General features: G+C 42.0%; 1 protein-coding gene across 3 annotated transcripts in view; it reads left to right on the top strand.

Annotated features, from left to right (window-relative positions):
- Positions 1-21,194, top strand: part of SLC18A2 (solute carrier family 18 member A2) — a 51,811-nt gene extending 30,617 nt beyond the window's left edge. For 2 of the 3 annotated variants that reach the window (XM_069978807.1, XM_069978806.1), the window contains exons 3-16: positions 5,514-5,859; positions 7,042-7,100; positions 7,177-7,260; positions 8,115-8,207; positions 10,308-10,397; positions 10,526-10,569; positions 10,649-10,709; positions 14,306-14,401; positions 15,107-15,185; positions 16,668-16,719; positions 16,803-16,866; positions 17,192-17,311; positions 17,496-17,629; positions 20,475-21,194. In XM_069978807.1, coding sequence (XP_069834908.1) covers positions 5,514-5,859; positions 7,042-7,100; positions 7,177-7,260; positions 8,115-8,207; positions 10,308-10,397; positions 10,526-10,569; positions 10,649-10,709; positions 14,306-14,401; positions 15,107-15,185; positions 16,668-16,719; positions 16,803-16,866; positions 17,192-17,311; positions 17,496-17,629; positions 20,475-20,579 — 1,427 coding nt within the window. In that variant the 3' untranslated portion in view covers positions 20,580-21,194. The remainder of the gene's footprint in view (positions 1-5,513; positions 5,860-7,041; positions 7,101-7,176; positions 7,261-8,114; positions 8,208-10,307; positions 10,398-10,525; positions 10,570-10,648; positions 10,710-14,305; positions 14,402-15,106; positions 15,186-16,667; positions 16,720-16,802; positions 16,867-17,191; positions 17,312-17,495; positions 17,630-20,474) is intronic. The other variant, XM_069978808.1, reaches the window with a different exon arrangement.
- Positions 21,195-24,775: the final 3,581 nt, after the last annotated feature.

Here is a 24,775-nt window from a genome sequence, read left to right as displayed (position 1 = left end):
TTTCTCTAGTAGGGCATAGTCTTTATACTTTCTCTAGTAGGGCACAGTCTTTATACTTTCCCTAGTAGGGCACAGTCTTTATATTTTCTCTAGTAGGGCATAGTCTTTATACTTTCCCTAGTAGGGCATAGTCTTTATACTTTCCCTAGTAGGGCATAGTCTTTATACTTTCCCTAGTAGGGCATAGTCTTTATACTTTCTCTAGTAGGGCACAGTCTTTATATTTTCTCTAGTAGGGCATAGTCTTTATACTTTCCCTAGTAGGGCATAGTCTTTATACGTTCCCTAGTAGGGCACAGTCTTTATACTTTCCCTAGTAGGGCATAGTCTTTATACTTTCTCTAGTAGGGCATAGTCTTTATACTTTCCCTAGTAGGGCATAGTCTTTATACTTTGTCTAGTAGGGCATAGCCTTTATGCTTTCCCTAGTAGGGCATAGTTTTTATACTTTGTCTAGTAGGGCATAGTCTTTATACTTTGTCTAGTAGGGCATAGTCTTTATACTTTCTCTAGTAGGGCATAGTCTTTATACTTTCTCTAGTAGGGCATAGTCTTTATACTTTCTCTAGTAGGGCATAGTCTTTATACTTTCTCTAGTTAGGCATAGTCTTTATACTTTCCCTAGTAGGGCACAGTCTTTATACTTTCCCTAGTAGGGCACAGTCTTTATACTTTCCCTAGTAGGGCACAGTCTTTATATTTTCTCTAGTAGGGCACAGTCTTTATACTTTCCCTAGTAGGGCATAGTCTTTATACTTTCTCTAGTAGGGCATAGTCTTTATACTTACCCTAGTAGGGCACAGTCTTTATACTTTCTCTAGTAGGGCATAGTCTTTATACTTACCCTAGTAGGGCACAGTCTTTATACTTTCTCTAGTAGGGCATAGTCTTTATACTTTCTCTAGTAGGGCATAGTCTTTATACTTTCTCTAGTAGGGCATAGTCTTTATACTTTCCCTAGTAGGGCATAGTCTTTATACTTTGTCTAGTAGGGCATAGTCTTTATACTTTCCCTAGTAGGGCACAGTCTTTTTACTTTCTCTAGTAGGGCATAGTCTTTATACTTTCCCTAGTAGGGCATAGTCTTTATACTTTCCCTAGTTAGGCATAGTCTTTATACGTTCCCTAGTAGGGCATAGTCTTTATACTTTCTCTAGTAGGGCATAGTCTTTATACTTTCTCTAGTAGGGCACAGTCTTTATACTTTCCCTAGTAGGGCACAGTCTTTATACTTTCCCTAGTAGGGCACAGTCTTTATACTTTCCCTAGTAGGGCATAGTCTTTATACTTTCCCTAGTAGGGCACAGTCTTTATACTTTCTCTAGTAGGGCATAGTCTTTATACTTTCCCTAGTAGGGCATAGTCTTTATACTTTCTCTAGTAGGGCATAGTCTTTATACTTTCTCTAGTAGGGCATAGTCTTTATACTTTCTCTAGTAGGGCATAGTCTTTATACTTTCTCTAGTAGGGCATAGTCTTTATACTTTCTCTAGTAGGGCACAGTCTTTATACTTTCTCTAGTAGGGCATAGTCTTTATACGTTCCCTAGTAGGGCACAGTCTTTATACTTTCTCTAGTAGGGCACAGTCTTTATACTTTCTCTAGTAGGGCACAGTCTTTATACTTTCCCTAGTAGGGCATAGTCTTTATACTTTCTCTAGTAGGGCACAGTCTTTATACTTTCTCTAGTAGGGCATAGTCTTTATACTTTTTCTAGTAGGGCATAGTCTTTATACTTTCTCTAGTAGGGCATAGTCTTTATACTTTCCCTAGTAGGGCATAGTCTTTATACGTTCCCTAGTAGGGCATAGTCTTTATACGTTCCCTAGTAGGGCATAGTCTTTATACTTTTTCTAGCAGGGCACAGTCTCCATAATTTTGGTTATAGGGTTTCATCTTTATTCTTTCCTTTCAGGGCACGCTCTGTATATTTTCAGTTGAGAGGCACAGTCTCTATACGTTTCCTTTTAGGAGAAGGTGGGAGATTTATTAAAATGGTGTAAAGTAGAATAGTTTTAGTTGCCCCTAGCAACCAATCAGATTCCACTTTTCATTCCTCACAGAGTCTTTGACAAATGAAAGGTGGAATCTGATTGGTTGCTAGGGGCAACTAAGACAATTATACTTTACACCAGTTTGATAAATCTCCCCCAAGGTCTCTATACTTTTTCTGGTACGGCTGGCTCTATATACTTTTATTTGTGGAACAAAGTCTCTATATTTTCCCTTGTTTGCACAATCTCTATACATACCCTTCTATAGTTGTCCTTGTAGAGCACAGTCTCTATAGTTTTTCCCTGTAGATCACAGTCTCTATAGTTGTCCTTGTGGAGCACAGTCTCTATAGTTTTCCCTGTAGAGCACAGTCTCTATAGTTTTCCTTGTGGAGCACAGTCTCTATAGTTTTCCCTGTAGAGCACAGTCTCTGTAGTTTTCCTTGTAGAGCACAGTCTCTATAGTTGTCCTTGTAGAGCACAGTCTCTGTAGTTTTCCTTGTAGAGCACAGTCTCTATAGTTTTCCCTGTAGAGCACAGTCTCTATAGTTTTCCTTGTAAAGTCTCTATAGTTTTCCCTGTAGATCACAGTCTCTAGTTGTCCTTGTGGAGCACAGTCTCTATAGTTGTCCTTGTAGAGCTCAGTCTCTATATTTTTCCCTGTACAGCACAGTCTCTATAGTTGTCCTTGTAGAGCACAGTCTCTGTAGTTTTCCTTGTAGAGCACAGTCTCTATAGTTGTCCTTGTAGAGCACAGTCTCTATAGTTTTCCTTTTTGTGCACAGTCTCTATTGTTTTCCCTGTAGAGCACAGTCTCTATAGTTGTCCTTGTAGAGCACAGTCTCTATAGTTTTCCCTGTAGAGCACAGTCTCTATAGTTGTCCTTGTAGAGCACAGTCTCTATAGTTGTCCTTGAAGAGCACAGTCTCTATAGTTGTCCTTGTAGAGCACAGTCTCTATAGTTGTCCTTGAAGAGCACAGTCTCTATAGCTGTCCTTGTAGGGCAGTCTCTATAGTTTTCCCTGTACAGCACAGTCTCTATAGTTGTCCTTGTAGAGCACAGTCTCTATAGTTGTCCTTGTGGAGCACAGTCTCTATAGTTGTCCTTGTAGAGCACAGTCTCTGTAGTTTTCCTTGTAGAGCACAGTCTCTATAGTTGTCCTTGTATAGCCCAGTCTCTATAGTTTTCATTTTTGTGCACAGTCTCTATTGTTTTCCCTGTAGAGCACAGTCTCTATAGTTGTCCTTGTAGAGCACAGTCTCTATAGTTGTCCTTGTAGAGCAAAGTCTCTATAGTTGTCCTTGTAGAGCACAGTCTCTGTAGTTTTCCTTGTAGAGCACAGTCTCTATAGTTGTCCTTGTAGAGCAGTCTCTATAGTTGTCCTTGAAGAGCACAGTCTCTATAGTTGTCCTTGTAGAGCACAGTCTCTATAGTTGTCCTTGTAGAGCACAGTCTCTATAGTTGTCCTTGAAGAGCACAGTCTCTATAGTTGTCCTTGTAGAGCACAGTCTCTATAGTTGTCCTTGAAGAGCACAGTCTCTATAGTTGTCCTTGTAGAGCACAGTCTCTATAGTTGTCCTTGTAGAGCACAGTCTCTATAGTGGTCCTTGTAGAGCACAGTCTCTATAGTTGTCCCTGTAGAGCACAGTCTCTGTAGTTTTCCTTGTAGAGCCCAGTCTCTATAGTTGTCCTTGTAGAGCACAGTCTCTATAGTTGTCCTTGTAGAGCCCAGTCTCTATAGTTGTCCTTGTAGAGCACAGTCTCTATAGTTGTCCTTGTAGAGCACAGTCTCTATAGTTGTCCTTGTAGAGCACAGTCTCTATAGTTGTCCCTGTAGAGCACAGTCTCTGTAGTTTTCCTTGTAGAGCCCAGTCTCTAGTTGTCCTTGTAGAGCACAGTCTCTATAGTTGTCCTTGTAGAGCACAGTCTCTATAGTGGTCCTTGTAGAGCACAGTCTCTATAGTTGTCCCTGTAGAGCACAGTCTCTGTAGTTTTCCTTGTAGAGCACAGTCTCTATAGTTGTCCTTGTAGAGCACAGTCTCTATAGTTGTCCCTGTAGAGCACAGTCTCTGTAGTTTTCCTTGTAGAGCCCAGTCTCTATAGTTGTCCTTGTAGAGCCCAGTCTCTATAGTTGTCCTTGTAGAGCACAGTCTCTATAGTTGTCCTTGTAGAGCACAGTCTCTATAGTGGTCCTTGTAGAGCCCAGTCTCTATAGTTGTCCTTGTAGAGCACAGTCTCTATAGTTGTCCTTGTAGAGCACAGTCTCTGTAGTTTTCCTTGTAGAGCACAGTCTCTATAGTTGTCCTTTTAGAGCACAGTCTCTATAGTTGTCCTTGTAGAGCACAGTCTCTATAGTTGTCCCTGTAGAGCACAGTCTCTGTAGTTTTCCTTGTAGAGCACAGTCTCTATAGTTGTCCTTGTAGAGCACAGTCTCTATAGTTGTCCCTGTAGAGCACAGTCTCTGTAGTTTTCCTTGTAGAGCCCAGTCTCTATAGTTGTCCTTGTAGAGCCCAGTCTCTATAGTTGTCCTTGTAGAGCACAGTCTCTATAGTTGTCCTTGAAGAGCACAGTCTCTATAGTTGTCCTTGTAGAGCACAGTCTCTATAGTTGTCCTTGTAGAGCACAGTCTCTATAGTTGTCCTTGTAGAGCACAGTCTCTATAGTTGTCCTTGTAGAGCACAGTCTCTATAGTTGTCCTTGTAGAGCCCAGTCTCTATAGTTGTCCTTGTAGAGCACAGTCTCTATAGTTGTCCTTGTAGAGCACAGTCTCTATAGTTGTCCTTGTAGAGCACAGTCTCTATAGTGGTCCTTGTAGAGCACAGTCTCTGTAGTTTTCCTTGTAGAGCACAGTCTCTATAGTTGTCCTTTTAGAGCACAGTCTCTATAGTTTTCCAGGTAGGTGGTTGTTTTCTCCTTTAGTACGGAGCTGGCGGCATTTTCCAGTGAACACACCGGCCGGGCGGCTGTGAGCGGCAGCTGCTGAATTCTCAGAAACGTATTGTGTCGTCTTGTGAACAGAACCTGAGTAAATACAGAAATCTCTGTTTCTGTGATGGAAAGAGGCAACTGATATAACAAACCTTAATCGGGGGGGGGGGGGGGACCATCTGTATGAACTGCACACAGTATATATATATATATATTTAGAGAGAGAGAGGGCATTCAGGCTATCACAGCTGCGGGCACGTTATCACATACAATGTCCGCTCAGAGAACCATGTAATATAAATATCAGACACCCCTCCCCCTTCCCCACATGTATACACTGGAGATTATAAGTCATCTAATAGATAGGGACCCTATAAGAGCGGAGCCAATCACAGAGCTTCCTATAGACGTCACGTATCTTATATGGGGTCTTGTATGTCCATACTGTACAGCAGGTAGAGGGCATTGAGGCACAGCCCTGGCATCACCGTGTGGTGGCCCCAGCACTATTCAGTATAACACTGGCTGAGGCATAGTAACCTGGTGTATTATATCACAGGCATCCACTAATCCTTTACCTTCTCTCTTAGTTCCCATCATCCCGAGTTACCTCTACACCATGACCCATGAATCTAATAGCAGTGACTCTTCGGGGGGTACGAGTGGGCCCCCAACATCTGGCGGCTTCCAGACAATCTTCTCCTACTACGACAACACAACCGTGGTCACAGCAAATGTCACAGAGAGGCCGCGACCAGAAGGGGCAGTCATGGAACAGAGCCAGACACCTGCCCCGCTAAGCACATCTCCATCCCCTGACTGCCCCAAGGCCGACTCCACCCTGCTGAATGAAAACGTCAAAGTCGGATTACTGTTCGCATCAAAAGCAACTGTCCAGCTGCTGACCAATCCATTCATAGGGCCCCTGACTAACAGGTACGAAGCAGGTATCATATGGATATGTGATCACATCTCCCAGCTCTGCCACCTGATACTTATCATATCTCCCAGCTCTGCCACCTGATACTTATCATATCTCCAAGCTCTATTACCTGATACATATATCTCCCAGCTCTATTACCTGATACATATATCTCCCAGCTCTGTCACCTGATATTTATCATATCTCCCAGCTCTATTACCTGATACATATATCTCCTAGCTCTGCCATCTGATACTTATCATATCTCCCAGCTTTATCACCTGATACATATATCTCCCAGCTCTGTCACCTGCTACATATATCTCCCAGCTCTGTCACCTGATAATTATCATATCCCCCAGCTCTATTACCTGATACATATATCTCCCAGCTCTGTCACCTGATACATATATCTCCCAGTTCTGTCACCTGATACATATTATATCTCCTAGCTCTGTCGCCTGATACTTATCATATCTTCCAGCTCTAACACCTGATATATATCTCCCAGCTCTGTCGCCTAATACATATATCTCCCAGCTCTGTCACCTGATACATATATCTCCCAGCTCTAACACCTGATACATATTGTATCAGGTGACAGAGCTGGGAGATATATGTATTAGGCGACAGAGCTGGGAGATATATGTATCAGGTGACAGAGCTGGGAGATATATGTATCAGGTGATAGAGCTGGGAGATATATGTATCAGGTAATAGAGCTGGGAGATATATGTATCAGGTGACAGAGCTGGGAGATATATGTATCAGGTGACAGAGCTGGGAGATATATGTATCAGGCGACAGAGCTGGGAGATATATGTATCAGGTGATAGAGCTGGGAGATATATGTATCAGGTGACAGAGCTGGGAGATATATGTATCAGGTGATAGAGCTGGGAGATATATGTATCAGGTAATAGAGCTGGGAGATATATGTATTAGATGATAGAGCTGGGAGATATATGTATCAGGTAATAGAGCTGGGAGATATATGTATTAGATGATAGAGCTGGGAGATATATGTATCTCCCAGCTCTGTCGCCAGATACATATCATATCTCCCAGCTCTATCACTTAATACATATTTTCCCAGCTCTGTCGCCTGATACATATCATATCCCCCAGCTCTGTCGCCTGATACACATCATATCCCTCAGGCCTCAGAGTGTTAACACTATCTTTATTCTCTATAGGATTGGTTACCAGATCCCAATGTTCGCTGGATTCTGCATCATGTTTCTCTCCACAGTCAGTAAGTAGGTGCTGGGTGGATTCTGCTTTACTATTATAGTTGTATTTGTATTATAGTTCTTGTCCTTTCTCCGCAGTGTTCGCCTTCTCTGGGACTTACAGTTTGCTGTTCATTGCTAGATCACTGCAGGGGATCGGATCATCCTGCTCCTCTGTGGCAGGTAGGTGATCTTCCTGGTTCCTGACTTGTGAATCTAAAATCCAGAGCTAATTGGATCAATTACAAATTTCACAAAAAATAGGATTTGTTTTTTTTTCAGGCAAATCCAGTTGCAGAGTGGCCAGGCATGTGTTGTAAAAATATTCACCCACTCCCTGCTCCTGTCTGTGGCCACTAGGGTGCAGCAGAGGAAAACTCCCATGTGGGCTTGGCCACAGAAAGGGGAGCAGTGAGTACGGTCCAGCAAGAGGAGCAGGGACAAGCGTCTCTGCTCTAATACAAAAAGCGGCTAAACATCTGTTCTCAAACAGCTCAGCCCAGTGAGGATTCACCAACGGCAATGTTGGTGAACTCTGACGCCAATGTGCATCTTATTGCGGTAAACAATAAATATCCCCCACCTCTTGTCCCCTCTGTCCGTGTCAGGAACTGTCCAGAGCAGCAGCAAATCCCCATAGAAAACCTCTCCTGCTCTGGACAGTTCCTGACATGGACAGAGGTGGCAGCAAAGAGCACTGTGTCAGACTGTAGAGAATACACCACTTCCTGCAGGACATACAGCAGCTGATAAGTATGGGGCTTGAGATTTTTAAACAGAAGTAAATTACAAAAACTTTCTGGCACCAGATGGGGAAGGGGGAGTTCACTGGAGTACCCCTTTAAGTTCAGTGAAATCTGTTTCTCCTTTCTGCATCTTCCTTGATGATAACCTCTTCGTTTCTTCTGGAATTTTAATTTCCTTACTTTCCTCATAAAGGTCACAGAGTATCTCCAGCCTCGGGGAAGGGGATTAGGGCTTTGTGAGACGGCCGGACGGAGAGAGCGAGGCCGATAATCCCTATGTTTACTCTGCAGGTATGGGGATGCTCGCCAGTGTGTACACAGATGACGAGGAGCGCGGCAACGCCATGGGGATTGCGCTGGGAGGACTCGCTATGGGAGTACTGGGTCAGTCCTATAACCCTGTTACAGTTTCAAATATTATTAAAACAAAACTATCTAACTTTTCCTAAAACTAGAAATTCTAGAAATGTATTTTATTACATGTATTATTGACTTTGTCGATACATTTTCTTCTTTTTTTCCTCCTGTTTCGTGACTCATTTCTCTGCCATGACCCGGGTTATTAGACAGACTTTAATTTGCTCTATAAAGAGGAGGAGGAAAAGGTGAAGGAACCAGGAGCGGTTGTCAGAGAGTCTCAGATGCAGGGAGCAGCAGGTCACACCATAGCCAGAGGGATCTCCAAGAAGGTCTCCATTCCCTCATACTAGACATATGACGTCCTTACTACATCTACTAAAATACTTAACATTTTCCTACAAAAAAACATTTTATTGTTATTGAGCAGAAGCTTTGAGGCAGAATGAGTCTAGTTAATCTAGTTCCCATATAATAATTGCCTATTGGTTCCCATACACACATGGAGAAGAGTAAGGTCACCTTGAGCATGCGGTTGGTTCCCTGAACATGAAAAGCATCTGTATGGCTTGGCGGTAGGATGGTGGAGTTATAGAAAATTCTATCATAAGAGTGTGCTAGGGTCCTTCATAAAGTGTTGGTAGGTGCTACCAAGACAGCATGAAAGATTCCATCATTGATTGGTTATTTCATTAGAGAGAGGAAGGTTTGACGATCTGAGGATTTCATCCATTAGACAGTTCCAGATTCCTCAATGTGTTGGCTGTAGGTTTCCCCATGAGAGCATGGAGGATTTCGTCATGAGAAAGTTCTAGGTTCCTCCTTATGCTATTAAGAGGTTTTCTCATAAGACTATGGAGGCATTTCATTATGACACAGTTCTAGGTTCCTCCATGTGTTGGTGATAAGTTCCATCATAAGATTAGCGAAGATATAATGTGTAACATTTTATTGTAATTGAAAAGGATTTCAGAATGGCACAATGCTGCGTTCCACCATATTTTGGCGTCAGTTTCCATTACAATATGGAAAGCTTGTTGTGGGAAAGTTCTATGCTCCTTCATATGTTGGTAACAGGTTCCTTTATTGGGAATATTCAGAATGTCATCCTGATACTTGTTGGTAATAGACTCCCCTGAGAGAATATGGAAGATTTTACCATGTTTTCCTCTCTATTTCAATCATGAGGCACTTCTAGGTTGCTCAATGCTGGGGGGGGGGGGTGAGGGGGGGGGAATCATTAGTTAGTTCTAGGTTCCTTATTGCTGGGAGGGTTTATCATGAGACAGTTCTAGGTTCCTCATTGAGGGGGTGGACATCATGAGACAGCTCTAGAACTGCGGCTTTATAATAAGGCAGTTCTATGTTACTCATTGCTGGGTGGTTTTATAAGAGGACATTTCTAGGTTCCTCATTGCTGGGCAGTTTTATAATAAGACAGTTCTAGGTTCCTCATTGCTGGGCGGTTTTATAATAAGGCAGTTCTAGGTTCCTCATTGCTGGGGGGGCACATCATGTTACAGTTCTAGGTTCCTCATCGCTGGGCAGTTTTATAATAAGACGGTTCTAGGTTCCTCATTGCTGGGCGGTTTTATAATAAGGCAGTTCTAGGTTCCTCATTGCTGGGGGGGACATCATGTTACAGTTCTAGGTTCCTCTTGCTGGGGGAGGGGCACATCATGTTACAGTTCTAGGTTCCTCATTGCTGGGCAGTTTTATACTAAGAGTTCTAGGTTCCTCATTGCTGGGTGGTTTTATAAGGCAGTTCTAGGTTCCTCATTGCTGGGGGGGGGCACATCATGTTACAGTTCTAGGTTCCTCATTGCTGGGCAGTTTTATAATAAGGCAGTTCTAGGTTCCTCATTGCTGGGGGGGGCACATCATGTTACAGTTCTAGGTTCCTCATTGCTGGGGGGCACATCATGTTACAGTTCTAGGTTCCTCATTGCTGGGCAGTTTTATAATAAGGCAGTTCTAGGTTCCTCATTGCTGGGGGGGGGGTGTACATCATGGTACAGTTCTAGGTTCCTTTCTATGTTGGTGTAGTCACTGTACAGCGTCACACACTAGAGATATGTTATGCTCTTGTTATTCTCTGGTTAATTATCTACTCTTCTCACCCCATAGTGGGCCCTCCATTTGGTAGCATCTTGTACGAGTTTGTAGGGAAGACAGCGCCATTTCTCGTCCTTGCAGTTCTGGTTCTCTTTGACGGAGGTTGGTTTACTATTACATTATATTCTATTAGATTACCATGTCTTCTTATCAGGCAAACAATATTGTGTAATATAAAACATGGTGTATAATGTCCCCTGTGTATTTTAAAGTCTCCTTTCTGTCTTCAGCTCTCCAGCTCTTCATCCTTCAGCCTTCTAGAGTTCAACCAGAGGTGAGTCCCAGGGCCGGACGCCTGGAGATACAGGAGCCACGCTCTCAACTAAAGCCACAATTCTTTCCTCTTGTTCTAGAGTCAGACGGGGACATCGCTATTTACTCTTCTAAGAGACCCGTATATCATCATTGCTGCAGGTACGTCATCTATATTCACTGTATATATACCACTGGCGTCATTAACAGTGTGGTCTGTGTATAGTGTATATTCCACCAGACATCAGAGTCTGTGTATAAGGTATATACCACTGGACAGTGAGGTCTGTGTATAGTATATATACCACTGGACAGTGAGGTCTGTGTATAGAATATATACCACTGGACAGCAGCAAGGTCTGTGTATAGTATATATACCACCTGACAACGGGGTTTGTGTATAGTATATATATACCACTGGACAGCAAGGTCTGTGTATAGTATATATACCACCGGACAGTGGGGTCTGTGTATAGTGTATATACCACCAGACAGCAGGGTCTGTGTACAGTATATATACCACTGGACAGCGAGATCTGTGTATAGTATATACACAACTGGACAGCAGCAAGGTCTGTGTATAGTATATATACACCACCTGACAACGGGGTCTGTGTATAGTATATATACCAATGGACAGCGGGTCTGTGTATAGTATATATACCACTGGACAGCGGGTCTGTGTATAGTATATATACCACTGGACAGCGGGTCTGTGTATAGTATATATAGCAATGGACAGTGGGGTCTGTGTATAGTGTTGAGCGGACTTGTCGGCAATGTTTTCTGAACCTGAATGTCGTCCGGTATTTGACTCCCGTCATCTGGAGAAGTTGGATGCTGCCCTGGGGCTACCAGGAAAGCATGGATACAGTTATGTCACACCGTGTGTGGTGTTAGTGGTGACAACTGTCTCACCTGCTGATTTCTCATTGATTTTTACTACATAGAAAATTCATTTAATGTTGACCAGGGTAGAAAGCAGAAGACCCAGGATTTAATTTCCTGTTGTCACTTTCCCAACCTGAAGTCCGTCCAATCCTCCTACTAACACAATGAGTCTAATGAAAAGCTCAGGATCAATAGATGAAACAATTCTTATATCCCTGGCTCCGTCTTATCTCTTAGATTTGTTTCCTCTGTATCCTCCTCCTGTATGTTCTGCAAGGTGCGCCGAGGTCACTATACCGGGGTCTCTACATGACTAGTAGGGGTATATTCCTATAACGACCACCTGACCCGCCCCAGGTCACCAACAACAACTTCCTGAACAAAGGAGGAAACTACTGTACTAAAACAAAGCAAGTCTCTTTATTGATAACAATTCCAAATAAAATCACACAAAGTGGAGTACAATTATGCAGACAGGAGGTACTGCCGTAATAGAAAATCACCAATATGTAAAACAATGACAAGCTTTGACAAGTTCTTTACATTGATTATAGCACTTTGTTGGCCGTCTAGTCCGGGATTTGTGCACTAGCATTTATACACACATATGGCTGATAATAGTGATAGAGCACTGGAGCCAATGGAGTTTTGCATCTAGTTTGGTATTCCTATGGAGGCAGGCTGGGTATTGCATTAATACATAGTTACATTGTTTTACATATTGGTGATTTTCTATTACGGCAGTACCTCTTGTGTGCATTATTCTATTCCACTTTGTGTCATTTTATTTGTAATTGTTATCAATTATTATTGTTTAAGTACAGTAGTTTCCTCCTTTGTTTAGGAAATGGCTATTATGGGGGTTTGTATATGGCTGTGCTGGGGTCTTTACTACCGGGGTCCCAATACAACTATATCGGTGTCTCTATACGGCTATACTGGGGTCTCTATACGGCTATACTGGCTGTCCATATACATAGAAATCAGATGGAGGGGGCGTCACAACGGGTCATGGCAAAGAAGAGAGTGGCATTTTGAGGGGTTTGGTTTCTTTTAAGGTTTTCACAACAGAACATAACAGTGATCTCACCTCCAGGATTATGGTGTGAGGTGACACAATGTATGGGCTCTTTATATACTGAGGAGGAGGTCATGTGATCTGTATATACTGAGGAGGGGGTCATGTGCTCTGTATATACTGAGGAGGGGGTCATGTGCTCTGTATATACTGAGGAGGTGGTCATGTGATCTGTATATACTAAGGAGGGGGTCATGTGATCTGTATATACTGAGGAGGGGGTCATGTGCTCTGTAAATACTGAGGAGGGGGTCATGTGATCTGTATATACTGAGGAGGGGGACATGTGCTCTGTATATACTGAGGAGGGGGTCATGTGCTCTGTATATACTGAGGAGGGGGTCATGTGCTCTGTATATACTGAGGAGGAGGTCATGTGCTCTGTATATACTGAGGAGGGGGTCATGTGATCTGTATATACTGAGGACGGGGTCATGTGATCTGTATATACTGAGGAGGGGGTCATATGATCTGTATATACTGAGCAGGGGATCATGTGATCTGTATATACTGAGGAGGGGGTCATGTGATCTGTATATACTGAGGAGGGGGTCATGTGATCTGTATAAACTGAGGAGGGGGTCATGTGATCTGTATATACTGAGGAGGGGGTCATGTGATCTGTATATGCTCAGCATGTAGTGCAGGAGGTCATATGTTCTGCATATATTGAGCAGGGTCATATGCTTTTAATGTACAGTTGTGCTCAAAAGTTTACTTACCCCAGCTGAAATTTTGCTTTCTTGTCCTTTTTTCACAGAATATGAATGATAACACAAAAACATTTCCCACTCAGGGTTAGTGGTCGGGTGAAGCCACTTATTATTTTCTACTTTTAAATCATGATGACAACTAAAAACATCCAAATAACTCTGATCAAAAGTTCACATCCCCCAGTTCTTAATCCCATGTATTGCCCCCTCTAACATCAATGGCAGCTTGAAGTCTTTTGTGGTAGTTGTGGCTGAGGCTCTTTATGTTCTCAGATGGTAAAGCCGCCCATTCTTCTTGGCAAAAAGCCTCCAGTTCCTGTAAATTCCTGGTCTTTCCGGCATGAACTGTGTGCTGGAGATCTCCCCATAGTGGCTCAATGATACTGAGGTCAGGAGACTGAGATGGCCGCTCCAGAACCTTCACTTTGTTCTGATATCCAAGGAATTGATAATGCCAGCCAGTGTTCGAATTGTGATCAACAAATGGAAAATCAGGGACTCAGTACAAACCAAACCACAGGTAGACCAACAAAAATTTCAGCCACAACTGCCAGGAAAATCATTCGGGCTGCAAAAAAACCCCTGAAAATAACATTAGCTGAAATTTTTTTTAAAATTACTCTGAAAACTAGCGGTGTGGCTGTATCAAGATGCACAATAAGTAGTTACAGTTACAGGAACTGGAGGCTTCTTGCCAAGAAGGAAAATAAAGACTTTCATCCACAGCTGCCACAAAAGAGCTATCATTAATGTTAGAGGGGGCGATAAACGCCATTAAGAACTGGGGTGTGTAAACTTTTCATTAGGGTCATTATGAATTAAAAAGAGAAAACACAGTAGTTTAAAAACAAATTGCTTCACCCGGCCACTAACCAAGAGTGGGGAAAAGTTTTTGGGGTATCATTCATATTCTCTGAAAAAAAGAAAGCAAAAATTCTGCGGGGTATGTAAACTTTTGAGCACAACTGTATAGACAAGAAATCCACACAACAACTGTACATTGTACATGTTGTGATTTTTTCATGGAACTTCTTGGCTCTTGTAACATCAGACATTAGGCTTTCTTTCTGTTGTAGGATCCATTTGTTTTGCCAATATGGCAATCGCCATGATGGAACCAGCTCTGCCAATCTGGATGATGGAAACCATGTGCTCTAGAAAATGGCAGCTCGGTAAGACGCCTTTAACTCTTAAACAATAAGTGTGTGATAAGCCGGCTATCAGGATCTCTGTTGGGCAAAGCTGAGGAACCTATGAGAGGGTGATAAATATGTCTCATAGTGTTCGGTTTCATAGAATAAGGGAGACCCCCGAAGCAAAAAAAACAATTAGTATGGCCCCTTTTGCCATCAACCCCATCTTCCTGGCATAGGACTGCACTTGTTCTGTATCCTTACCCATGATAGTCAATGAGGGAACTCTGTCAATATGCCTCATGTCCTTACTGCAAGGGGAGGGGTCTCATTTGGGATGGGCCCAGTTACCGCTGCCTCTATGGCCCATACACTCCATAGTTGATAATAATATAATGAGTTTCATGAATGATAATACAAGACGTATAAAACATTCAGATTTGTGTCCCTGTGGTTCCTGCGCTTTCCTTGTCCTGGGACCTCCATGGTTCCCGCGAGTCATCTGGGACTCTGCAGACACCAATAAACCTCTGTAAATAATAATTACTGCAGAGATTCGCACCCGAAGCTGAAAGTGATTGACTCGTCGGTGACTAGATAAAGCTGAGCTGTGAGGCAGGCAAGATGGATGGGCTTAGTCCTGAAATACGGCACTAATGATCGCCCCATGATAACGTCCTCCGGATATTAAACCTTCTCATGAATGTTTCATCCCGGCTGATAAGCGGCATTGTGTCTTCGCAGGTGTGGCCTTCCTCCCCGCCAGCATCTCTTATCTCATAGGAACCAATATCTTCGGGCCCCTGGCTCACAGGATGGGGAGGTACGTCTGATCTGTCACTTATTGCTTTCTGCTCCAGATCTAATCAGTTGTGGGCTGAGAGCGGCAAATTGTGAGGTCACAGAGTTCTGTATAACATCCTTATGGCCTTTTATGTAACACCCCATTTCTGAATCTATTACATGCAACATAATAACTGCAGGGCCTCAAATGGTTAATGCAGTGTAAGGAATAACAGTGTCCACCTCATGTCGTGTAATCACCGTCATATTGATCTAACTCACAAAATAAACAATCAGACATTGGACAGATAAAGTGTCTACATACGTGAGGTGTCGTGAATCAATCGCCATAAAGATGAACATCAGTAGAAAACTAAACTCCTACAGCATAATATACTATAATACTGCTCCTATGTACAAGGATATAACTACTATAATACTGCTCCTATGTACAAGGATATAACTACTATAATACTGCTCCTATGTACAAGGATATAACTACTATAATACTGCTCCTATTTACAGGAATATAACTACTATAATACTGCTCCTATATACAAGAATGTAACTACTATGATACTGCTTCTATATACAGGAATATAACTACTATAATACTGCCCCCTGTATACAAGAGTATAACTACTATAATCTCAACAAAGAGAAAAAGAAAGCCAGAACTCACCACACTTGCTGCTTAAAGTAGCTCGGTTATTCCTTGAACTCCCATGGGGAGGGGAAGTGATCACAGGTGCATCCTGATAACAGCCTGTTTCATACCGATAGGTACTTCTTCTGGCCAAGGCCATGGTTTTACAATTGTTATTTAACTACTATAGTACTGCTTCTATATACAAGAATATAACTACTATAATACTGCTTCTATATACAGGAATATAATAATTATAATACTGCTCCTATATACAAGAATATAACTACTATAATACTGCTCCTATATACAGGATTATAACTACTATAATACTGCCCCCTATATACAGGAATATAACTACTATAATACTGCTCCTATATACAGGAATATAACTACTATAATACTGCTCCTATATACAGGAATATAACTACTATAATACTGCCCCCTATATACAAGAATATAAGTACTATAATACTGCTCCTATATACAGGAATATAACTACTATAATACTGCTCCTATATACAGGAATATACTACTATAATACTGCCCCCTATATACAAGAATATAAGTACTATAATACTGCTCCTATATACAGGAATATAACTACTATAATACTGCTCCTATATACAGGAATATACTACTATAATACTGCCCCCTATATACAAGAATATAAGTACTATAATACTGCGCCTATATACAAGGATATAACTACTATAATAGTGCTCCTATATACAGGAATATAACTACTATAATACTGCTCCTATAGACAGGAATATAACTACTATAATACTGCTCCTACATACAGGAATATAACTACTATAGTACTGCCCCTTATGTTGCTGGGGGCATACTTTTCAATCTCCACTCTTGCTGCAGGTGGCTGTGTGCGTTTATCGGGATGATGCTGGTTGGGTTAAGCGTCATATGTGTGAGTAAATCACTACAGGGATAAGGAGGGTACTGGGACACCTATGACACTTATATTTATCTCTCACTATGTTTTATTCTAAGGTGCCGTTTGCTAAGGATATCTATGGGTTAATAGCACCAAATTTTGGCGTTGGATTTGCTATCGGTAAGTTCTGTGGAAGCGTAAATGATTTATTATATGTAATGTTAAGTTGTCCTGAGAAGGTATCTCTCATCACTGTCAGCTCTGCTCTCAGCACACTCACCCATTACACCTATGTCAGTGCGTATTTTATGTCACAGCTTCATCTTAGAACAGAATCCAGCACTGCAGTGAGGACTGACAGACAGTGGAGTAGATGATTAGGAACAAGGTGGACTGTAACCCTATATAGCATAGCGAAATATATATGTTGTATGTTACGGTTTTCCATATGTTTGCACTTAGCAAAGAGGAAACAGTTGAATAATACATGTCATGTTTCCGGCAGGGATGGTGGATTCATCGATGATGCCCATTATGGGTTACTTGGTAGATCTGCGTCACGTCTCGGTCTACGGCAGCGTTTACGCCATTGCAGATGTGGCCTTCTGTATGGGGTTTGCATTAGGTGAGTTTCATTGTTGCCGCAGAGCCAGTGATGTCATCTCCTCATTGTTTCTTATGAAGCGGCCTGTTTACTCACTGATCTAATACAGAATACACAGCCCGAGCCTCTGTCTTCACCTGCAACAGCTAAGTATTCCCACAGTAGAAGCTGTCAGCTATACCATCATCACCCTCATATTTTCCAGGGCCGTCAGCCGGAGGTGCTATCGCTAAATCTATTGGGTTTCCCTGGTTGATGACGATTATCGGAATAGTCGACATTGTCTTCGCTCCACTTTGCTTATTCCTCAGAAGTCCTCCAGCCAAAGAAGAGAAGATGGTAAGAAAGGAGCACGAGTATCTAATGTTTACGTAGCGATCATCACTCAGCTGTGAACCAGCGGCAGAACAAGAATTTCATTAAATGCCACTTAGTCAATTGATCCGGCAGAAAACATCCTGAATGATCTACAGAAAAAACAATCATTGCCTTTCTGTGGAGAACAACCAGAACAAAGGTGACGGTAGAGGCAAAGACCCTGGGGAAAAACACCCTAATATAGGTGGCCATGGACCTTAGCTAGCTACCAGATGAATAGCCCTCCAATGCATGCCTGTCTGTAATAAGCAACTACTGGACACCTTTGTTCTCATCCGGACTCCTTTGGCAATGGCGCATCTCTATAAAAATGGAAATTTAATTAGCTAAACCCTTCATTCCCCCATTATCTGGTGTCAGAGAGCATATTAGATGGTTGGCCCGTCCTCAATTTTGGCTAAAGGCCTCTTTACATGGGCCGATGCTGTGCTACAAGGGAGAGCAGATCAGTAGGTCTGTACAAGGCTCTATCAATTGTGCTGCCTATTAACTTCATCAGTCGCCTGCACATTCCTGTGTGACTGACCATGATTTAACTGCCCGCGCAAAAGATGCGATCAACCAATGAGCCAAAGACTTTGAGCTGATATACCGACCCATTATCAGTAATGAGCGGTATTGAGCGAGCACTAGAATTTTTGAGTTTTTCAATGCTCGAGTGCTTGACTTGAGTATCAAACCCCATTGAGATTGGCTTGAACATTTAACCAGGTGGCCCCTGCTTGGCAGAGTGAAGTGTGCCTGGTTCACCTTCAAGGGATGTGTAAATTAAATGTATAAAAATAAGAAGGAAAAAATTAAATAGGTTACTGCCAATTGACGATACGCCCCTGGAGTTATGATGGGTCTTGCCGTAACAAATTGCATTTTTCCTTCTAATTTTTGTATATTTCATTTACACACCCCTTCAAGGGACTAAATATACAAAAATTAAAACGAAATAATGCAATAGGTTACTTCAAGAGACATTAGAACTCCGTCAGTATTTTGTCAATAGACGGCATACTGCCAGAGTGCCAACACGTCTTGCAGTAATCCAAACAACACTAAGGGCCACATGTATCATCCGGCGAACTGATGATTTTTGGCGGAAAGTGACGATTTGCGTATTTTTTTATACGCAAATGGCCGATCTGCGAATAAAATATTCGCAAATCGACACTTTCCGCCGAGTACGCAGGGCGGAAAGGGGGCGTGTAGTGGGCGGAACGGAGGGTGCGGACTCAGAGTCCGCGCGATTTACCATCCGTTCCGCCCAAATGTACGCCGAAAACCTACTCCAGTCCTCAGCTGGGGTAGGTTTTCGGCGGTGCGCACCGGATTTATGTAGAGGCAGTCCGCCTCTACATAAATCCCCGTAGGGGTATATGCACACTGAGCAATTCTCGAGGAATTGTAGCTGAAAGACTTCTGCTTGAAATTCCTCGCCTATTCTGCTCTGGCAGAATTTGAGCGGAATTCGGGCGGAATTTGAGCGGAATCCGCGCGGAAATCAAGCGGAATTACCAGCAGAATTCAAACCCCATTGACTTCTATAGGATTCCTCTAGCGGAATCCGCCCAAAGAATTGACATGTACATTCTTTGGGCGGAATGCGGATTCTGCGCGGAATTCCAGGCGGAAATTTACTCTGTGTGCACGGGCCGTCGGAAATCCCATTGTTCTCTATGGAAAGAGCAATGTTGCATTTACACGGGGAATTCCACGCGGATTCCGCCCGCTTTTTATGGCGGAATTTGGGCAAAATTCCGCTAGAATTGCTCAGTGTGCACATACCCTAGCGCCGGAGCTGCGGGGGCATTTATAAGTCCGGCGTAAAAAACGCCGGACTTAATAAATGCCCCCCTAAGTGTTTGATTGAGCACTCGAATGAGCATGCTCGCTCAACTTTAGTAATGAGCGTTCCTACTCGCTGATAATGGGCCTGTGTACAAGGACCCTACCGTTCTCTCCCTGAACATTTGCCATCAGAGAGTTGGTCAATCTTGATCGCGCTAAAATCAGGTTTGGCAAGATTTTATCAACTTTCATTAATATAACCAGCTTTAGTTGCTCACAGGGCAGTAAGATATTGAGAATGACAGGAATGGCTTCACGAGAACTTTTTACCGGTTGTATCTTTTGCTTTTGTCCATTGCTGCTCATGCATTTTTGCCAATGAGCGATTATATTTTTGGGTTTAATAAGTAATAATGGAAAATGACTTTGCACTCCTCCACCTGATAATCATTAATGATTGTCTTCGCTCAGCTCCAGAAGGTGGTCTTGGGACAGGTATTTGCCATTCAAGGTACCCATCTGTTGGCAGGTCTGTTTCGTTCTGTTAGACCTCATGAGTGCAGAGCTGGAGACTGGTTTGATTTGTCAGGGGCTATATGCGTTTCACCAGTTTCTTTAGACAAAGCAGATAAGAAGCGGGGAGAAATCAGGTGATCTTTTGGGAGAAATAACTAAAAATATCTCTTAAGTTCTTGAACACTTTTAAGTGTAAAATGCCTTAAAGAATTCTCTATAAAACAGTTAAAATTTAAACTGATAGAAATGAGCCCATGTGTCCATTAGATTCACCAGATGAAGAGTCAGATGTAGACCCTTAGAACATACTTACATTTTGTTGTCTTTAAATATAGCACTATCCACACATTGGGATGTTGTAAGACTATATAGGAGGCAATGACCTGTCACAGTACCAGGCTGAGACCAGAACTTCTCATGTTCACTTTTCTCAGTGTATTCACCAAAATCTTTGCATGACCTGAGTACAGACCCCACTAGTTCTCTAATATATTCTGCTCATATCCCACAGGCCATCCTTATGGAGCACAACTGCCCAGTGAAGAAGCGTATGTACACGCAAAACAGCGCACAGCCGTATTACGCCGCAGATGAGGAGTCAGAGAGCGATGAATGAGCCGGGACTCTGCTTCACACAGCTAGTTGTTCTTACATTTCATTGTTGTATCATTGGTCTAACAGTGACATAGTAACAAGCCAAAGGTCTCTTATTCTGTCCGAGGGGAGTGGTGGTTCGTGTCACGGAGCGTTTCACCTCCTCAACTGGGGTAAGCCAACCATGTTATAAGCATGTATGCGTCACCCTGCAGGTGCATGTAAAAGTCTTACTACTACATTCTGAGAATTGCACAAGCATCCCAATTTCCGCCATCGTGTACATGTGAGTGGCCTGGCTGTTTCTGCCCTGTTGTCCTATTTATCCAGTTTGGGGCAGAAAAGTCAAGATAATGATCAGTGAGGTTCAGAGATCCGTACGCTCCTCTCTACAGCTCTCTCTCCGTGCCGATTCCGCTCACATCTGAATATCAATCACTCGCTTATTACTGCCCCAGGATATGACGTATTAAATCTACACATATTACCAACCGCCTTAACGGGTAACAAACACGCAAGCTTTTATAGACCCGTTTCTATAAATATATTGTTGAGAAACTTTATTTTATGTATTTCATTTTATTACATATTATGCAATATATTTTTAACTACTGTAACTGTAATGTAAATGTGTATAAAAGGCATAAAACCCAAGACTGAGCCGCGTCTCATTGGAATAGCTGGAAGCTGTTTGTAATAGTGTTGACTAGGGTGGACAATTTTAGGGATGCTTCTGGAAAATCATCAAGTGCCTAAGGCTGGCCATACATTTCAGACAGCTGGCAGCCAAGAACAGTTTCTCCCGATCCAAACACATACATGCATGCTTGGTTCAGTATGTAATCTGACTGGGAAGAACAGTGTCTGTTGGGAGGCCCCATACACATTGGATGGTTGGTTGATCTCATCAGGTTCAGCGGACTTGGTATATGATGTGTAAGTCTTCTCAGTTTGTTTATAGAAAAAACGGATTGCATAGATGTTTGTGACGACTTTGTCCCAGTTATGACTAAGACACATTAGATGTTGAAAAACTAAGTATATTAAAAGAAAAACTTGTTTTTCACATCTGAATGCAGATACAAGCTGTGTACCCATCTGGGTCAATGTCGTGTTTTGTAAATGGGCCACACATCTGAATACACAACTCTACTCCACTTTTTATAGAAGGCTAAAACTATCGTGGGATAATGAGCCTGCTCTTCATACATGCTGCAATTATCATGGCCCATTAACTCAGTTTAGCCCTAATTGTATGCAAATCACAGAGCGGGGCCTGTTCAGACGGAGGCTCATTATGACCAGTTGTCGGATCTTAAGTGCACAATACGTATAGTTGCAAGCTCCTATTTAGAGTTACTGATCTGCAGGACCGTAAGGGCCCTATTACACCAAAAGATGTCTGACAAATTTTTTTCAGCCAAAGTCTGGAATGAACTATAAACAGAAAACAGGTCGTAAAGATAAATTTCCAATCCAACTCAATTCCTGGCTTTGGCTGAAAAAATCTATCGATAAGATAATCTGTCGGACATCTTTTGGTGTTATAGGGCCTTAAGGTCATCAGTCCCTGGTGTAGATACTAATGAAGCAGAGATGTAACTGACAAAATGTTAAGTGGTCCAATTTGTCTTATTTAGCATCATAAATGTGCAGTAGATATGGTAAGCTTGATTCTGGTACCATATCTATATAAAATCTTCTGGCATTATAATACCATGAGCTTGGTTTTTGGCACTATATCTATACTGTAAGCTCAATTATGTATCTATTTGTTGAACCTGGTACTAGTACCATATGGATGGAGTAAGCCAAGTTCTGGAAAAATATATATATATATATATATATTTTTTTTTTTTAAACTTGATTCTGGTACTAAAAGCACGTAGAAGCTTGATTTTGTTATCACATTTATGTAAATTAAAAGTTTAGTAGCCAGGAGCCATGGTAGCAAGGAGAGGGTTCTGACCTCTCTGCATGATAGTGTCATATAGACATTAGTACTTTTAACTGTGTTTACATGTGAGCTGTCTCTTTCCATTAGCCTTTGAATTATTATTGTTTATAACCGCAAGAGTTGCAAAACCTTTAACCCTTTGAGGACCAGGCCCAAAATGACCCAGTGGACCGCGCAAATTTTGATCTTAGTGTTTTCGTTTTTACCTCCTCCCCTTGTAAGAGCTCTAGCACTTTCAGTTTTCTATCTACAGGACCATGTAAGGGGATGTTTTTTACAGGAATAGTTGTACCGTGTAATGGCGTCATTCATTTTACTATAACATGTATGATGGAATTCCAAATATATTATTTATGAAGATATAAATTGGTGAAATCGTAAAAAAGAATGCAATATGGTAACATTTGGGGGGTTCCTGTGTCTACGTAATGCACTATATGGTAACAGCGACATGATACTATTATTCTATAGGTCATTCCGATCACAACCATATGCAGGTTTACGCAGATTCTGTTATTTTTTTTAAATGAAATCCTTTTTTTGGCAATAAATTATTAATAAAATAGCCCTATTGTGACGCCTATAACGGTTTTAGTTTTTCACCTACAAGGCTGTATGGGGTGTCATTTTTTCCGCCATGATCTCTAGTTTTTACTAATACCATATTTTTGAATATATATGGTGTACGCCGTTTACCATTCGCAAAGACGCTTATTATATTTTAATAGATTGGACAATTACGCATGCTACGGTATATAATATGTTTGTTTATTTATTTTTATATGTTTTATTAATACAATGGGAAATAGGGGTGATTTCAACTTTTATTGGGGGAGGGGTTTTGGGGTAGTGTGTTAGTGTTTTTAACATTTTTTTTTTTACACATTTGAAGTCCCTTTGGGGGACTTTTACATACAGTACTTTGATTTTTACACTGATCATTGCTATGCCATATGAATAGCATTGATCAGTGTTATCGGCGATCTGCTCATTGAGCATGCCTGTGCAGGCTCAGTGCAGCAGATTGCTGATCAGACCACACGGAGGAAGGTGAGAGACCTCCGGCGGTCCGTTTTAACGATCGGGACTCCCCCAGTCACTTACTCTTAAACGCCGCAGTCGCGTGTCATTACCGGTGAGGTGTCGGCTGCTTATTGCAGCCAGCCCCCACCTGCTATGAAGCCGGAGAAACACCCAGGACGTATAGTTACGCTCTAGGTCGTCTGGGGACAGACTTCCATGGCGTAACTATACGCCCTGAGTCGTCTAAGGGTTAAACCTGTAAATGGTAAAATAGAAGAGAAGTAGTCTTCTGATTTGTGGTGAAACAGTTAAGTATATCAGTGTAGGTTGCTCCCCTAGGCACTGCTGCATAGTCCTTTGGACCAGGGCAACTTGTCCAACAGGGTAAAATAATAATAATGTCCTGTCCACAAATTATGAAACTTTATAACTCTGCTAGGATTACCACTTAGCATAGACCATGGTACAATATAATCGCTCATACGAAGAACTTCTCTCCATATCACCTTTTCCTCCATGGTGTAGATGGGTCCCTTTTATTCCACTGATGTTTTTATTTTAATAATGAACACCTTCCCACACAACTTGGTCCAGAAGCCTTCCGTTTCTCCACTCTCCCCAACCGCACCATTACTTCTTTTCAGCTTCCAAACCACTGAACATCTGATCGAAGAAGACTCGGATATGTTGATGTTCATGTGAATCTTGAGCTTTTCATCCGTAACCTCAAGTGTGGATATGAAACCTCTACAGCAGACAGTTCCATAGCTATTGCATTTTTTTTTTTTTTTCTGCTCTAAGGAATTTTTTTTTATAGGCCTTCATATTCACCCCGGTTGGATGGTCTTCAGTTGCTTAAGGAGCTTTATCTTTTCCAGCCCTGACATACAGCGTCATGACAGCTGTTTCTGTAAGAAGCAGCCTTCTATTGATTCAGGATCATTGGATGTAACTGATGAACAGGAGCTGTGTCAGCCTCAAGATGAACTATAATCTACGACTTTCTAGGACAGTTTTGGAGGAGGTGATTTAAAGGGCCACTGACCGTAGTCTACAGCAGACAACTATTTACATATGCTCAATGGCCACTTTATTAGAGCCTGCTGCCCTTTCACAATGGTAACTCTTCGGTATGAAAGTTAGACCCATGAATCAAGCATAAAGTCCAAGGATGAAATTTCTGTTGTGGATTTTTCACTGTAAATCCACATTAGATGGAAAAACCCTCGACTTGGATT

This window comes from Dendropsophus ebraccatus, chromosome 8, assembly GCF_027789765.1.
Source record: "Dendropsophus ebraccatus isolate aDenEbr1 chromosome 8, aDenEbr1.pat, whole genome shotgun sequence".
In the NCBI taxonomy this organism is placed as follows: domain Eukaryota; kingdom Metazoa; phylum Chordata; class Amphibia; order Anura; family Hylidae; genus Dendropsophus; species Dendropsophus ebraccatus.
Note: the sequence above shows the minus strand (reverse complement) of the source record. Positions and strands in the feature narration are given on the sequence as shown.